Below are 15,872 nucleotides of genomic sequence, written 5' to 3'. Positions count from 1 at the left end.
TGTGCAAAAACATTCACTTCATTATCTGCTCTGTGCAAACATCAGCGTGATCATGCAGGCCTGAAATCATTCCCATCATTGGATCACAATGAATCTGCAGACACACAAAGATCCTCTTCTGGTCAAACTTAAAAACCTTGAGATCCGGCTCCACAGAATTCCGATGGAATCTCCTGTAAAGATCTGATGAGGGAGCTGTGAAAGAAAATGTTACCATAGTTACATTTTTTTTCTAGAAATTAGTAGCATGCAGTTATTTGTATTTAGTTTTAGTATTTGTATTATAAAGTTGTAGAAATGTGTGTTGTGTTCAGGTGAGATTGCAGCAGTATTATAAGTTTGCCATCCAGTGGGCTGGATTGGACTAATTGAATATTTTGGTGGGCCTCAGGCCTTATGTTTGACAACCCTGAATTTAACACATCTGAGACAAAAGATCCATAAGACTGAAATGTTTGAGGAAACCTTCTTCCTGGATTTAAAGTGTTTTAGCTGTTAGAGTTCGTGTTAGTGATTAGCTTTTCTCCAGCAGTCAGATTAAAAATCAGTTCTTATCTTACATGTTAGTTTGTACTGAATCTGTTTTATCCTCATGTTGTTGCTGTTTTATTGTTGAGTTTTTGTTGTCATATCCCACAAATCCAAGGTTAAATAAAATTTTTTTACAAATTTTAAACGGTTTAATAATGAATCATTTGAGCCATGATGTCACTTCCAATTCAGTTTTATTTATAAAGCACATTTAAAACAACAAGTTTGACCAAAGTGATGGACATGAAAACGTGATAACACAATAAAATAAATTTAACACACACACAGCAATAAATATATGTTAGAACTCACAAAAATATAAAGGATGACAGGGTTGGAGCTGATCCAGCTGAATGATGTCATCAATATTTCATGTCATTTTCATTCACAGCTGTTTCTCTGCTTTTTTCTTCCTTCAACTGTTCTGAGCTTTTCTTCTTCACTGGATGTTGGACTTTTGGTTCACAATCAGTTTTTTCCTGTTTAGCTGCTCATGTTTTTATTAAATATTGTGAAGGTTTCCACACATGAAGCTCTGCAGGTAGAAATGGCTGTTCCTGCTGCGCATGTCAAAGGTCATATATGAAAATCCTCACAGGTGAAGCTCAGAGTTCAAATCTCCAGTTTGATCAAAGCAGTTTTCTTTTCTCCTCAGCTGCAGCATCCAGTGCAGTTTGTTTCAGAGCATCTTTTAGCTCACTGTGATTCTAATGACTCTGCTGGCTCTATGAAATGATGGAGATATTTTCATGTTCATCCAGCTGTTCAGTAAATTTAGTGTCATCATCCTTGCTGTGTATATTGTAATGATATCAGAGCATCTGTTTGTGCTCATATTACAGAAGTGTTCCTTACAGATCAATCAGAGGCTGCACAGTACAGCCCTGCCGACACGGCAGAGGAACCACATGGAAACATGACCTTTAAATCCATGTTTAACGTTACACTTGAGGATTGTTTGCTGTCCATCACTGTGGCTGTTCTTCCCCCTTACACAGCACATTCAAGCTGCACGCTGCAAACACAAAGATCCTCCTCTGTAGTTGTTGTTGTCTTCACAGCAGCACACACAGCAGAGCACATTCAGAAGAAGTGGAGGAAGAAATGTTTGAGGGCGTGAACTGAAAGGCTGTTTTTCTTGTTATCATGAGACATTTGGAGGGACGGTTGCTGCCACTCAGTTTCTGGTTGTGCTTCAGTGAAGCTCGGTCTGAGAAGCTGCTGTTGGTGTTTAACACAAAGAGAAAAGCTCACTTCTTTGAACTGATTCACAGTTACAAAAAATGTGACTTTAAGCAGCTTTGATCTTCTGATCATCACACTATATCTGAGCTGCTGGACTTCATCTCAGAGCTTTCTGGGTCCTGATGCTGCGTTTCCACTAAGCAGTGACACTTTGATTAGGACACATTTGGAATTAAGATCCCAGATTTGCCAAAGATGTGTTTTTGTGTTTGTTGTGCTGCAGCTTCACAGCAGATGGAAGGAAACTCAAAGAGCCACTAATGCAGCCGCTGTGCTGACTGCACATGGAGGATCTCTGCAGATCGTTGTGTTCCTCATCTTCCTCGTCAGCCGCTGCTTCAGGTCTCGCTGACACTATCAGACAGCAGCAGCTGTTATTGAGCCATGAAGCATCTGTAACCTTGTTGAAGCTGTTCAGGAAGAAGCTCTGAGATTAATGAGCCCGTTTCCCACAGAGATCTGGAGACAGAAGCAGCAGAAACATGAAGATACAACAATCAGAACAGATGTGGAACAGCTGCTTAGATCACTGAGAGCTCGACCATTGAAGAGTCTGATTCAGCTCCTTCACATAGAAATGAATATCAAATATAAAGATGGCCGACCGTATGAAGCTCATGTGTCCTTGATGATTGTTTTTATATCTCGCCATTAAAGTGGAGCTTAAAGTTTAATGGGTGACACCCCCCCTGTCCCATTACCTAAGTAGCCAAAGCTAACAAGTAGACAGATAGATAGATAGTGTTTATTTGTCACATGCACAGTTATACACAGTACAATGCACAGTGAAATGTATTTTGTACATGCAACCATATATACACACACATATAAATAAGAATAAAAATAAAAATAAGTAATTCACACTATACACTATACTCTATATACTATACACTATACACACTTTTATAAATTATAATATTTACATTGTGCAATAATGGTCCAGTTAGGGCTCAGAGTTGAGCAGACGGATGGCTTGTGGGTAAAAACTCTTCTTCAGCCTTTCAGTCTTAGTCCTCAGGCAGCGGTAACGCCGGCCTGATGGGAGCAGGGAGAAGAGAGAGTGTCCGGGGTGGCTGGGCTGTTTTAGGATCTTCATGGCCCTCAGCCTGCATTGCCATGTGTAAATGTCCTGCAGGTTGGGGAGGGTGGTTCTGATGGTCTGTTCAGCTGAACGAACCACCCTATTTAGAGCCATGAAGTCCTGCTTAGTGCAGTTTCCCATCCAGGTGGTGATGCTCCCACGCATGATGCTCTCGATGGTGCAGGTGTAAAAGTTCCTGAGCACCTTGAGTGGAAGCTTGAAGTCTCTCAGCGCCACCTCAGCACCACTGATGACAAGTGGATGGTAGTCCCTCTGCTGCTTCCTGCTGAAGTCCACGATCAGTTCCTTTGTTTTGCTGACGTTGAGCAGGAGGTGGTTCTCCTGGCACCAGTTCTCCAGGCGGGAGACCTCTCTCCTGTAGGGTGTCTCCTGATTGTGGGAGATTAGTCCCACAACAGCAGTGTCGTCAGCAAACTTGATGATGACGTTGGACTCTGACGTGGCCTCGCAGTCATGGGTGTACAGTGAGTACAGCAGAGGGCTGAGCACACAGCCCTGGGGGGATCCAGTGTTGAGGGTGAGGGAGGATGAGGTGAGGTGAACCAAACGTACCACCTGTGGTCTGCTGGTCAGGAAGCTGTGAACCCACCTGCACAGTGATGGGCCCAGGCCCAGGTCCAGCAGCTTAGAGACCAGCCTGGAGGGAACTATGGTGTTGAATGCTGAGCTGTAATCTACAAACAGCACTCTCACATAGTTCCCCTTACCGGTGTCTATGTGTGAAAGGGTCTTGTGGAGGAGGAAGGATATGGCATCGTCTGTGGATCTGTCTGGCCGGTATGCGAACTGTAGTGGGTCGACGGTGGTGGGCAGTGAGGAAGTGATGAATGTCTTGATGAGTCTCTCAAAATATTTCATCACCACAGAGGTGAGCGCTATGGGCCTGAAGTCATTGGGGCTGCTGGGGTGTGGTTTCTTTGGGACAGGGACTATGATGGACTTTTTAAAGCAGGTGGGAATCACACACAGTTTCAGTGAGAGGTTGAATATTAGTGTAAACACAGGTGCCAGCTGGTCAGCGCAGGTCTTAAGGACACGTCCACTAATACCGTCTGGTCCAGCAGCTTTCCTGGTGTTTACACATCTAAACGCCCTCCTCATGTCGCGCTCCGTCACAGTGAGTGTCTCCGCCCCTCCAGCCAGGAGCGCAGCGGGCTGTCGGCTTCCCAACTCGAAGCGCGCAAAGAAGTTGTTGAGTTCATCAGCCAGAGAAGCATCGGCACTCACCGGGGTGTGTGTGGTGCTTTGTAGTCCGTGATGGTGCATAGTCCCTGCCACAGTCCCCTGGAGTCAGACTGTTGTAGTTGCTGTTCCAGTCTGCGGCCGTAGCGATGTTTAGCCTCTTTCACCGCTCTGCGGACGTTGTATGATGCAACCTTGTAGTACTCCATGTTCCCAGAGGCGAGGCCGGAGTTGTAGGCAACGGTGCGGGACCTCAGAGCGTCCCGGACAGATTTATCCACCCATGGCTTCTGGTTGGGAAAGGTCCTGATGGTCCTCCTAAGTGAAGTGTCATCAACAACTTTCCCAATAAATCCCAGAAACGTTTTCGTAAACTCCTTGATGTCTCCGCCCGCGCTGCTGCGAAACATGTCCCAGTCGGTTGAATCCAACGCACCCTGCAGAGCGGCCTCTGTTTGATCAGACCACCGTGTCACTTCTCTCACAGCAGGGGGTTCCTGCCTGAGCCGTTGTTTGTATTTCGGCATGAGAAAGACAGAGGTGTGGTCAGACTTCCCAAAAGCAGGAAGAGGCTTTGCTTTGTAGCCCTCTTTGAATGGAGAATAGCAGTGGTCTAGGGTCCTCTCTCCTCTGGTGGGGCAGTCGATGTGATGAATCAATTCCGGTATCAGCTTTTTCAAGTTTGCACTGTTAAAGTCCCCGGCTACGATGAGAGCCGCATCACGCTGGTTAGCCTGATAGGTGGAAATCGCCTCATGTAGCTCGGATAGTGCAGTGTTTGTGTCCGCCTGAGGTGGAATATAGACGGCGCTGAAGATGACCGAAGTGAACTCGCGGGGCAGGTAGTGGGGGCGGCATTTCAGGGTTAGGAGCTCCAGGTTAGGCGAACATGATTGTTTCAGAGGGACGACATTCCTACTGTCACACCAGTTGTTATTAATCATTAGGCACACACCTCCTCCTCTTGATTTTCCAGACTCACTCGTTCTGTCAATGCGATGAACAGTGAAGAACTCCGCCGGCTGTACGGCGTGGTCCGGTATGAGGGGGGGTCAGCCATGTCTCCGTGAGACAGATGATGTTGCAGTCCCTTATGTCCCTCTGAAACTGTATCCTGGCCCTGATTTCGTCCAGCTTGTTATCCAGTGACTGGACATTAGCCAACAGGATGCTCGGCAATGGCGTTTGGTGCGCTCTACGCCTCAGCCTCTCTCTTACGCCGGCTCTTTTCCCTCGGGGCCCTGTCCGTGACCTGGGTGCTCCGCGCCTTCATTTGTTTGAGCTGGCCCACTGGCGCAGGATCTCCTGGGTCAGAAGAAAAAGGTGTCAGAATACAGCCAGAGTGCTGTATTCTGATATTAAAAAGGGTCTGTCTGTCATACGTGATATGACACAGAGCAGGCGGAATTATAACGTCAAAAATTAAAGCTAAAGCTAGTATATACAGACAAAGCGTAGGAGCAGGTATGACGGCTGCTGACCTCACCGGCGCCATCTTGTTTGGAGGGGGTATTTCCACCCTCCAAAGCAGTGGGGTAAAGAGAGCAGCAACAAAGCAGCAGCCTGCACAGCCACAGACGTTCTCCCACCCACATTCACGGCCACCTAAACACGGCGGGTTCCCCGAGAACCTCACTGAGCCTGAAAGGAGATAGGTATGACATAAGCCCAGATACAGCCCAGCCACAGAGAGAAGCACATCATTGAGCCAATGACAGCAGAGGAGCAAATGCTCATCCTCCTAAACTCAGCAGCCTGCACCAAGCTGACCTTTGACCTCCCTGAGTTAAATGGATGATGGAAGTGAAATGGTCAGAGACATAGAAAGCTCTGAAATGTGTGCTGTTTGGAGCTGTGTCATATTACTGCATGCTAGGTTGTGTAGAGGATAACAGCTGAGCTCTGGTTTCTATTTTGAGGAGCACCTGCAGCCTTGTTTCCAAAGCTTTAGTTTAGTTCTTTCTTCCTGTTTCCTTGGACATCATCTTTGCTCTTCTCTCTTCTCTCATAGAGATCTCATACAGACACATTTTAGTGAGCTCATTATGAGACTGGGCTGCTTCACTCTGATCTGGAAGTGTTTCCAAAAAGCACATGGAGCAGTGATGTGTGTGTGCAGCTGTTTTTAAACAGCAGCTGTCTGTTTGTGAGGATGCACAGATGAAGCTGGGATCCAGTTTCAGCCTGTATCCACTGTTTAGCTCAGATCTGACTGAAGTCTGCTGAGCTCCAATGATCATGAGACTTTCTCCCAGCTGTCACAGGGCAGAGGAAGGAAACAGTCTCATCAAACTCTGAGATCAGAGACACAATGTGAAGCTCACACTTCTCTGAAATCCAACTTTAATGACAAATGTGAGCAGCTGTGCTTCTTTCTGAGACATCAATGTTTGTGAGCAGAGCTTAATATGATCAGCCGCTTCAGCATCAGTGCTGGAAGCCTCCTCTCTCTCTCTCTGCTGTGAAACGCAGAGATCCAGGAAATCATTGGTACCCACAGCCGTCAGGCTTTTCACTGCTCATACAAACAGCAGCTGAGCTTCAGACACATGAACTTCCCTTTGGGATCAATAAAGTTCTTCTTCTTCTGAACTTCCTGTAAGTTTGTCTTCATAAAGCGGGCTGATGATTGATGTCAGAGCGTATGTTCATATTCATAAAGCAGAGTTTAGACTGCACCCTGCCTTCATGCTGCTGCTGCAGCTCTGATCTCGTTCAAATGTTGGACACAACTCTGATGGAGCGGAGAACCACCCAGGGTGCAGCCAGGATAAAGCGCTGACAGGTGTATCCACTGATCCACCTCACCTGGATGTTGTCTTTAAGCTGGAGGAGGACTTAAAGACTCACACACTGATTAGACAACAGTGACAGGTGCTGCTTCTGGCTGCTGTCTTTCATCCTGTGTCTGCAGCTCCAGTCTCACACCTGTATGTTACACAAAGTCCTGCACAAATATTCAGATATTAGCAGCCTGTAAGTGCTGTGGGACACCTGAGCAAACAGTCTGAAAGCTATGAAATAGTTCAGTGTTGAGCTCCATCTCTTCCATTTCTCCATTCTTACTCTGCAAACATCACACAAGCTAAATGTGTGCTCAGTTGTTGGAGCAGCAAATGTTGTTGAAGAGCACAGCTCACAGAATTGTAGGAGCAACAAAACAAACACGTGTTTCAGTTTCCTGACTGGGAGGCGGAGCTTCAGCTTTCAGGCCCCTCCTCTGTGGAAGCAGTTTGGATTCAGGAGACAGACACCCTCTCTATTTTTAAGATCAGCTTCAAACTTTCCTTTCTAAATAGTTCTTATAGACTCTTTTCCATCTGAGCACTCAAAGTAACATGTTTACATTTACCCATTCACACCCATTCATACAAGCACTTCCATATATAACTAAGCTAAGTGCTTCTATTGTCTAACATTCACACACATTCATACTCCAACACTTGCATTGGAGAGGAATGAAGGGTGGCTCAGGACTTTTGCACAGTGCTGTATTTCTACATTTGCTGACGTTTAGTTTTTAAATCTAATCCTCCCGCTATGATCCAAATGAAATGATAGGACTGAATGTGCTCCTTAAATAGTAGTAGTAGCAGTGTAATTATTAACACAAAGATTATTGTGACTGAGTGGATGTGAGTGTGTGTAAATGTTGTGTTTGTAAAGCAAAGTGATTTGAAGGCTTTGTGGTCACACTGAGACATTTTGCTGTCGTCCATCATGAGTGGGCCTGTTAGTGGAGTAGATAAGGGCCCCGTGATCCCCGACTCTGCTCATCTGTCTAACAAAGGTGCAAATGTACACGAGTCTTTGTTCACCTTTTAGCAACACAACTTTGTTTGAGTCACAGCCACAAGTTTGGTTGTTGAAATGCACAAAAAGTCTTTGGACATTTCTTCTCTCTGAGCTGTTTTTCCTGAAGCGTGTCCGAGCAGTTTGGCTCTAAAAAGCAGCAACAGGATCTAAAGTGAAGCAGCTGCATCATTAATGCACTGCTGCTAAAGGCAGAGCCATGAAGGGACACACTCACCTTAGAGTGACACTCACACACATCAAAGGTCATGTTGGATTGTGTGTCTGTCAGAGTGTCACACAGATGAAGAGGAGTGTATCTGACACACAGCCCAGTCTGACGCCACACAGTCAAACAGTCAAAGTGTCAAAGCAGTCTCTGTTTGTGTTCTTGGACACAACCTGTCGCACTTTGTTCATGTCAGCGAGCACAAATTTATAAGTGATGCACTTCAACAGGAAGAAGGCGTGACCATGGCAACCAAGCAAACAAAGGCTGAGCGTTGTGTTTGAATCCAAACCGTGATCTTCTTTCTAAACCTGAGCCGGCAGCTTTAATGCCGACCTTAACCAAGTTGTTTGAATGACTGAACGTCAGCAGACGACATGTTTGAATCAGAGATCACTGATGTGAGTTTCAGTAGTGGGACCGCACCTCATCCACTGCCTTTCCTCCATCTGCCTTCCTGCACTGCAGGCTGTTTGTTCTCATGTTCATGCAGTCTCAGGCTGAGAGCTCTGCTTCCTCCATCTGACATTAAATACTTTCTGATCTGACTGAGGATCTGCTGCTCACAACAATCACGGACACCAAATGTGTGACCTGGAACACAAATCGATGGGTCAAAGGTCACGACCGTTTGACGGGCTGTGACAGAGTCTCTGCATCTGCAGCGTCCCTGCAATGAGCCGATGGAACAAACTGCAGCTGATTATTTCCCACATCATCATTTCTTCTTCAGGAACTTGAAGCTGTTTCTCACATTAGACAAAGTGAGAGTGTTTCTATCAGAGCTGCATTTGAATTCTCATTAGCAGCATGTCATCTTTGTGAGGCACATTTCCACTAAACTCACTAAAGATGCTAAATGTTCCCTCAGGAGTCAGCAGTCAGCAGTTATCCCACCGACACCAGGAGGAGACAAATGTTTGGCTTCATTTACAAACAACAATCTCAGCTATGGATTCGAACAGCAGCAAATATGGAAATGAATCCTATTCAAGCTCCACCTTTGACCTTTTCTTTTCCTTACAAAGATCGGAGCACTGGGAAGCGTAATGTTGGCTTTATTAAAAATCAGCAGCTTGAAGCTGTCAGGGAGAGTCTCAGGGTCAGGGTGCTGTCTCACTGCAGAGTCTTCAGGCTGAATCCTCCTGAGCTCACACACACAATTATTTCTATATTATATTTAGCTGATATTTTAAAAACAAAGCTCCATTGGAGTGAACAGAGATGAGGCCACTCTGACTGTTTGAGGTCTCTGCAGTTGTTCCAACTTCCAGCTGATCTGAGAGCAGTGAAAGCAGAGCAGCAGCAGCTTGTCTCACATGCTGGTCTCCTTGAAAAACTGCAGGTTTATCCACAGTTTTTTTTTCCCTCCAAACAAACAGTCTTCACTGCCTCCTTTCCTTCTGATTCTTCTGTAACTCACTGATATAGAAACGTCTCCTCTCCACTCGACCTCCCAGTAACAGCAACCAGTCAGACCATTTCTACACAGCAGCTGATAAAAACCATCAAATCTCTCTGGATGATCAGGATATGACTGAACCTCCTCCACATGTGTCACCTTCCTGTTGTTGTCACACAGTTGTAGGTTTGTGTGTACTGTGTTTGTGTCGATTGTGAGTCGACAGGAATCTGATGGAGAGAACAAACACAATCCAGCTGCAGTTATGGGATGGGAAACTGCACCAAGCAGGACTTCATGGCCCTAAAAAGGGTGGTTCGTTCAGCTGAACGGACCATCAGAACCACCCTCCCCAACCTGCAGGATATTTACACCAAGCAGTGCAGGCTGAGGGCCATGAAGATCCTAAAACAGCCCAGCCACCCCGGACACTCTCTCTTCTCCCTGCTCCCATCAGGCCGGCGTTACCACTGCCTGAGGGCTAAGACTGAAAGGTTGAAGAAGAGTTTTTACCCACAAGCCATCCGTCTGCTCAACTCTGAGCCCTAACTGGACCATTATTGCACAATGTAAATATTATAATTTATAAAAGTGTGTATAGTGTATAGTATATAAAGTATAGTGTATAGTGTGAATTACTTTTTTTAAATTTTTATTCTTCTTCTTATTTATATGTGTGTGTATATATGGTTGCAGGTACAAAATACATTTCACTGTGCATTGTACTGTGTATAACTGTGCATGTGACAAATAAAACACTATCTATCTATCTATCTATCTATCAGTTATTGATCCATCATCTGTTCATTGATTGACACTTTGATGATGACTCCTAGTTCCTCTGTGTGGATGCTCCTTTGGACTGATCAATGAGAGCTTTTTCCCAGGGCTGTTTCCAAAATATTTATCAATGGGATGGCACAGGCAGGGCCAAGGGAGACCAGGAAATTCTGTCAGAGATATAGGGGGAGTCCATTTTACTACCTGAGTGTTGTTGGTGACCATGTCCATCCCTTTATGACCACAGCGTACCATCTTCTGATGCTGCTTCCAGCAGGATAACACACCATGTCACAAAGCTCAGATCATCTCAAACTGCTTTACTGAACCTGACTCTGAGTTCACTGCAGTCAAATGGCCTCCACAGTCACCAGATCTCAATCCAACAGAGCACCTTTGGGATGTGGAGGAACGGGAGAGTCTCATCATGGATACGCAGCCAACAAATCTGCAGCAACTGTGTGATGCTGTCAATATGGACCAAAATCTCTGAGGACCTAATAAAGTGGCAGTCAGTGCTGATTAAAGAGAAGCTGATAATAAAGGAACAACTCTGAGCAAGTAAAACCAAAACCAGCATTAAAACCACAACTTTAACAAATTATTTCAATATAATTGAAATAACCAGCAAATATCTGGAAACATGAAACATTTTAAGGCCTTATTTTTCTTCATGTTAATGTCAGAGTTTTTAATAAGCTGCAGGAAGCCTGTTCAGTGTGAGTGGAGAGCAGCCAAGTCTCCTCCTCTGATAAACCTGAGGCCACTGAAAACAGTTCATCTGACTGCAAACATGTTTCCATTTGGCACTTCAGTCTTTACTCTGAAATACAGCCTTCTTACCAGAACTTGTAAAACAGAACATCTCTCCTCTGTTCTGGGCTCCCTTCACTGGCTTCCTGTGTTTTAGGATTCATTTTAAGATTTTATTGTATGTTTTTAAATCTCTTAATGGGTTGGCTCCATCATATCTGGCTGAACTAACACCTTATGACCCCTGAGGGTCACTGAGATCAAGTGACCTGCTCCTCCTCAGTGTTCCTAAAACTAGATTTCTTTTTACATTTTTGTGATTTCTTATTTATTGTTGTGTGTGTGTTATATTTATTTTATTGTGTTATCCTTTTTTCACGTCCATCACTTTGGTCAACCTTGTTGTTTTAAATGTGCTTTATAAATAAATTTGGATTGGAAGTGACATCATGGCTCAAATGATTCATTATTAAACCGTTTCTTTAACATTTTTAAATATTTTTATTTAACCTTTGTAAGATTTACAACACAAACAATAAAACAGCAACAACATGAAGATAAAACAGAATCAGTACAAACTAACATGTAAGATAACTTTATAATACAAATACTAAAACTAGATACAGTTGAAGGTAAAAATAACTTCAAGCTACTACTTTCTAGAAAAAATGTAACTATGGTAACATTTTCTTTCACAGCTCCCTCATCAGATCTTTACAGGAGATTCCATCGGAATTCTGTGGAGCCGGATCTCAAGGTTTTTAAGATTGACCAGAAGAGGATCTTTGTGTGTTTCTGCAGATTCATTGTGATCCAATGATGGGAATGATTTCAGGCCTGCATGATCACGCTGATGTTTGCACAGAGCAGATAATGAAGTGAATGTTTTTGCACATTGGTAACAGTGAAACAGTTTCTTTGCAGCGTGGGATCGTTTGTGTTGGGAGTATGAAGTGAGATTCCTGAAGCTCTTGTCACACTGGTCACAGCTGTAGTTCACTTCAGTGTGTTCAGTGTGTGTACTTTCATGAAGGTTACGATGACCTGATCGTAAGAAGCTTTTGTCACAGTGTCTGCACTTGTATGGTTTCTCTCCTGTGTGGACTCGTTTATGCGCTTTAAGGACACCTGCAGAGATAAAGGATGACCCAGACTGGTCACAGAGGTGCTTTTTAACCCCACTGTGGATGAGTTCATGACGTTTTATTGCACCTGTTGTGGTGAAGCTTCTCCCACATTCTTTGCAGTCCTTCAGTTTGTGTCCAGTGTGTCTACGCTGATGTATTTTTAGGCTCACTTGATGACTGAAAGTTTTCCCACAAAGGTCACAGCGAAACGCTTTCCCACCACCACAGTGATGACAGGGTTGAGAACTGGATCCATCTGTGTGGCTCTGCTTCTAAACAAAGACACAAAGACAGTGTAAGTCAGGGAATTCCTTCAACATTTTTATCCTGTACGTCGCCTGGAATAAAGAGCATCTCTGCCAACGTCCAATTACATTTTACTGTTTACATTACAACACTCAGCTTACTGGGATACAATAACTACAATACTACCACCATAATACTACACTAATACTCATTTAAAACTGTAATAACCTTAATGTTGTAGTGGCACAATAATAATGTCACTCTATAATACTAATGTAATACTACAATAAAATTGTAGTACTACATTACCACCACTGTAAATGTGCAAGAATATCAGTCTAACACTATAATCTTTATATAGTACCAGAATACCACAGTAATACTGCAATACTGCTAATGAAATACTATATACCACCATCATACTATCCAGACTGCGTTCATAGACCACAACACACTGTGGGACTCATTATAAGTGAGCAGTGAGTGATTTTGGACACAGCTGTGTCTGTTCATTTTTCATACGGCTCATTTCATACAGACTTTCTCCTGCAGCCTTCAAACAAGTCACACTTTGACTCTGTGAGCTGGAGAACGGTGGAAAAAAGAGAGGACATGAGAGGAAGATGAGACTCTTTTAAAGGCCCACTTCCAGCTCTCCAGTGGAAACATTAACGTAAATGAGCCAAATATACGACAAAAAGTGGCATCACAAGCAAACAGCAGAGCAGGCAGCCTGTTAAGGACCGACTCCCTGTGACAAATATTTAAACTGTTTGTAGTTTGGCTCTGTTTACTCTGTGCTAACAAAGCTTACAGGTGTTTTTACCTGCAGAGAGAAGAATTTGGGCTTCAAAGCAAAGAATTAAACAGAAATGTTTTGATCATTTGTTCTATGGTTGTATTTTATTATTTTTTATGAGAATAAAATTATTTTTATTCTTTATACACCTGACTGAAAAAGGAGCCACTGTAAACCAACATAAAGACCCATATATGCAGAAATAATAATACCATGATATACCAGGAAACTGGTGTATCATAAATAATACAGTGATATAAATGTTTGTCACTACAAAAAGTAATAATTTTGTTTCTTTTGATCATAGAAGCAAAAATCATAACTGAACAGTTGTTCCCAACAGTCAGGCTAAAGTTACAAGATCAAAATAAAAACACATACCTCACAGTAACTGCACTTGTAGAGTCTCTTTCTGCTGTGGATCTGTTGGTGTGATCTCAGGTGCTGTGGAGTTTTAAAAGTCTTATCACACAGGTCACATTTATGAGGTCTCTCCTCAGTGTGGGTAAACATGTGGCGTTGTAACTGTGCATCTGTTCCACACTTTTTCCCACACTGATCACAGCTGTACACATCATGTCCAGTGTGAATGCGTAGGTGTGCATTTCTGCTCCCTAGCTGACTGAAAGTTTTTCCACAATAGTCACAGCTGTATGCCTTAATTCCAGAGTGGGTAACTTGATGACTCATTAAGTGGCTACTGCGATTAAAAGCTCTGCCACACTGATCACAGCTGTACGGCTTCTCTCCAGTGTGGATAAGTTGGTGCATTTTTAAGTTTCCAGCCTGGGTAAAAGACTTTCCACACAAGTCACAGCTGTACGGCTTCTCTCCACTGTGGATGAGTTGGTGTCCTTTTAAATTTCCAGCCAGGGCAAAAGACTTTCCACACAAGTCACAGTTGAACGGCTTCTCTCCACTGTGGATGAGTTGGTGCGTTTTTAAGTGTCCAGCCAGGGTAAAAGACTTTCCACACAAGTCACAGCTGTACGGCTTCTCTCCACTGTGGATAAGTTGGTGCATTTTTAAGTTTCCAGCCTGGGTAAAAGACTTTCCACACAAGTCACAGCTGAACGGCTTCTCTCCAGTGTGGATAAGTTGGTGCATTTTTAAGTTTCCAGCCTGGGTAAAAGACTTTCCACACAAGTCACAGCTGAACGGCTTCTCTCCAGTGTGGATAAGTTGGTGCATTTTTAAGTTTCCAGCCTGGGTAAAAGACTTTCCACACAAGTCACAGCTGTACGGCTTCTCTCCACTGTGGATGAGTTGGTGTCCTTTTAAATTTCCAGCCAGGGCAAAAGACTTTCCACACAAGTCACAGATGAACGGCTTCTCTCCACTGTGGATGAGTTGGTGCGTTTTTAAGTGTCCAGCCAGGGTAAAAGACTTTCCACACAAGTCACAGCTGAACGGCTTCTCTCCAGTGTGGATAAGTTGGTGCATTTTTAAGTTTCCAGCCAGGGTAAAAGACTTTCCACACAAGTCACAGCTGAAGTGCTTCTCTCCAGTGTGGATGACTTGATGATTTTTTAATGAACCCTTACTAGTAAAATCCTTCCCACACTGATCACAGGTGTATTTTTTTCCTCCCTTCCCTCTGTGAGGTTTGTCAGCCTCCTGAGAGCGCTGACTTCTCGCTCCATGTTGGTCCTGCAGTGACAGAGATAAAAAACAGAGGCAGTGAGTGAAATGCAGTTGTGGAACAAACTTCAAACTCCATTAATATTAGAATTTTTTTGGAGCCTCCAAAGATCTACTAGGTCTATTACCTCCACCTACTGGTGAAAAAAAAAGAGGAAACTTAAATTTATGTAAAATGAATTCAAAGCATTAATTGGACATCCTGGTTATAAAGAATCATAACAGTCCAGCTTCAAAATGCCAAAGGATGGGACAACACTGCAAATGGATGAAAGCCATCCTGGAAACTTGTTTTATCTGTGAGCTAACAGACACATCCTGGTCAAAGATGAATCCAAGATTCCTCACAGGACTACTGCAGGCCACATGAATGCCATAAAAGGACAGCAAACACACACTTTTCAAGTACTGTATGCATATATTTTCTCATAAATAACAAAGCAAATATGAGCTCTCTCTCACTGAGTTTCTGATCACACTGACAGACAAACCCCACAGTGTTGAACTGCAGTTTGTGATGGTAGTTGTTGTTCTGCTCTGCAGCCTCTGTGAGTTTGGTGTAGCAGCACATGAAGCAGCTCTCCACCTTCTGCAGCTTCTGCTTAGAGTGACCCTAAAGCTTGAAGCAGATCTTCAGAGCAGAACAAGGACTACTGCCACCAGCTGCAGTCCAACACAGTGGAGTTGGAGTGTGTTGAACCACGGGATGAGAGACTCTGGGGATCACCACAACAGCAACGTCAACAGCTACTGGTACAGCATTTCCAAATACATTACAGATCAAATACTGCTCAATGAAAATGATGTATTGTATGATAAATTGTGGGTTTGATCTGAATCTTGATTATTAATGTCTTTGTTTCAGTGTCCTGTTAAAATGTGACCTTTTTATTTTGTCTTGTTGTAACTTCAGTGCTAATTGGGACCATAATAAAACAAACCAACAGCAGCTGATGAAGTCACACAGTTTCAATAATAGTGTAACACTGATATTTTTCTCACCTGCTGTGTTGAACTCATTGTTTCCTCTGTAGAGGCTGAAA

General features: G+C 43.7%; 1 protein-coding gene across 1 annotated transcript in view; it reads right to left on the bottom strand.

The window, feature by feature from the left end:
• Positions 1 to 14,744, bottom strand: part of LOC115775629 (zinc finger protein OZF-like) — a 65,853-nt gene extending 51,109 nt beyond the window's left edge. Inside the window, exons 1-3 of the mRNA XM_030723098.1 lie at positions 13,570 to 14,744; positions 12,229 to 12,415; positions 12,106 to 12,144 (exon numbers count right to left, since the gene is read on the bottom strand). Of these exons, the coding sequence (XP_030578958.1) occupies positions 12,106 to 12,144; positions 12,229 to 12,415; positions 13,570 to 14,631 (1,288 nt within the window). The 5' untranslated portion in view covers positions 14,632 to 14,744. The remainder of the gene's footprint in view (positions 1 to 12,105; positions 12,145 to 12,228; positions 12,416 to 13,569) is intronic.
• Between the last annotated feature and the right edge of the window lie 1,128 nt (positions 14,745 to 15,872).

Source organism: Archocentrus centrarchus, unplaced genomic scaffold, assembly GCF_007364275.1.
Source record: "Archocentrus centrarchus isolate MPI-CPG fArcCen1 unplaced genomic scaffold, fArcCen1 scaffold_24_ctg1, whole genome shotgun sequence".
Lineage (NCBI taxonomy): Eukaryota > Metazoa > Chordata > Actinopteri > Cichliformes > Cichlidae > Archocentrus > Archocentrus centrarchus.
Note: the sequence above shows the minus strand (reverse complement) of the source record. Positions and strands in the feature narration are given on the sequence as shown.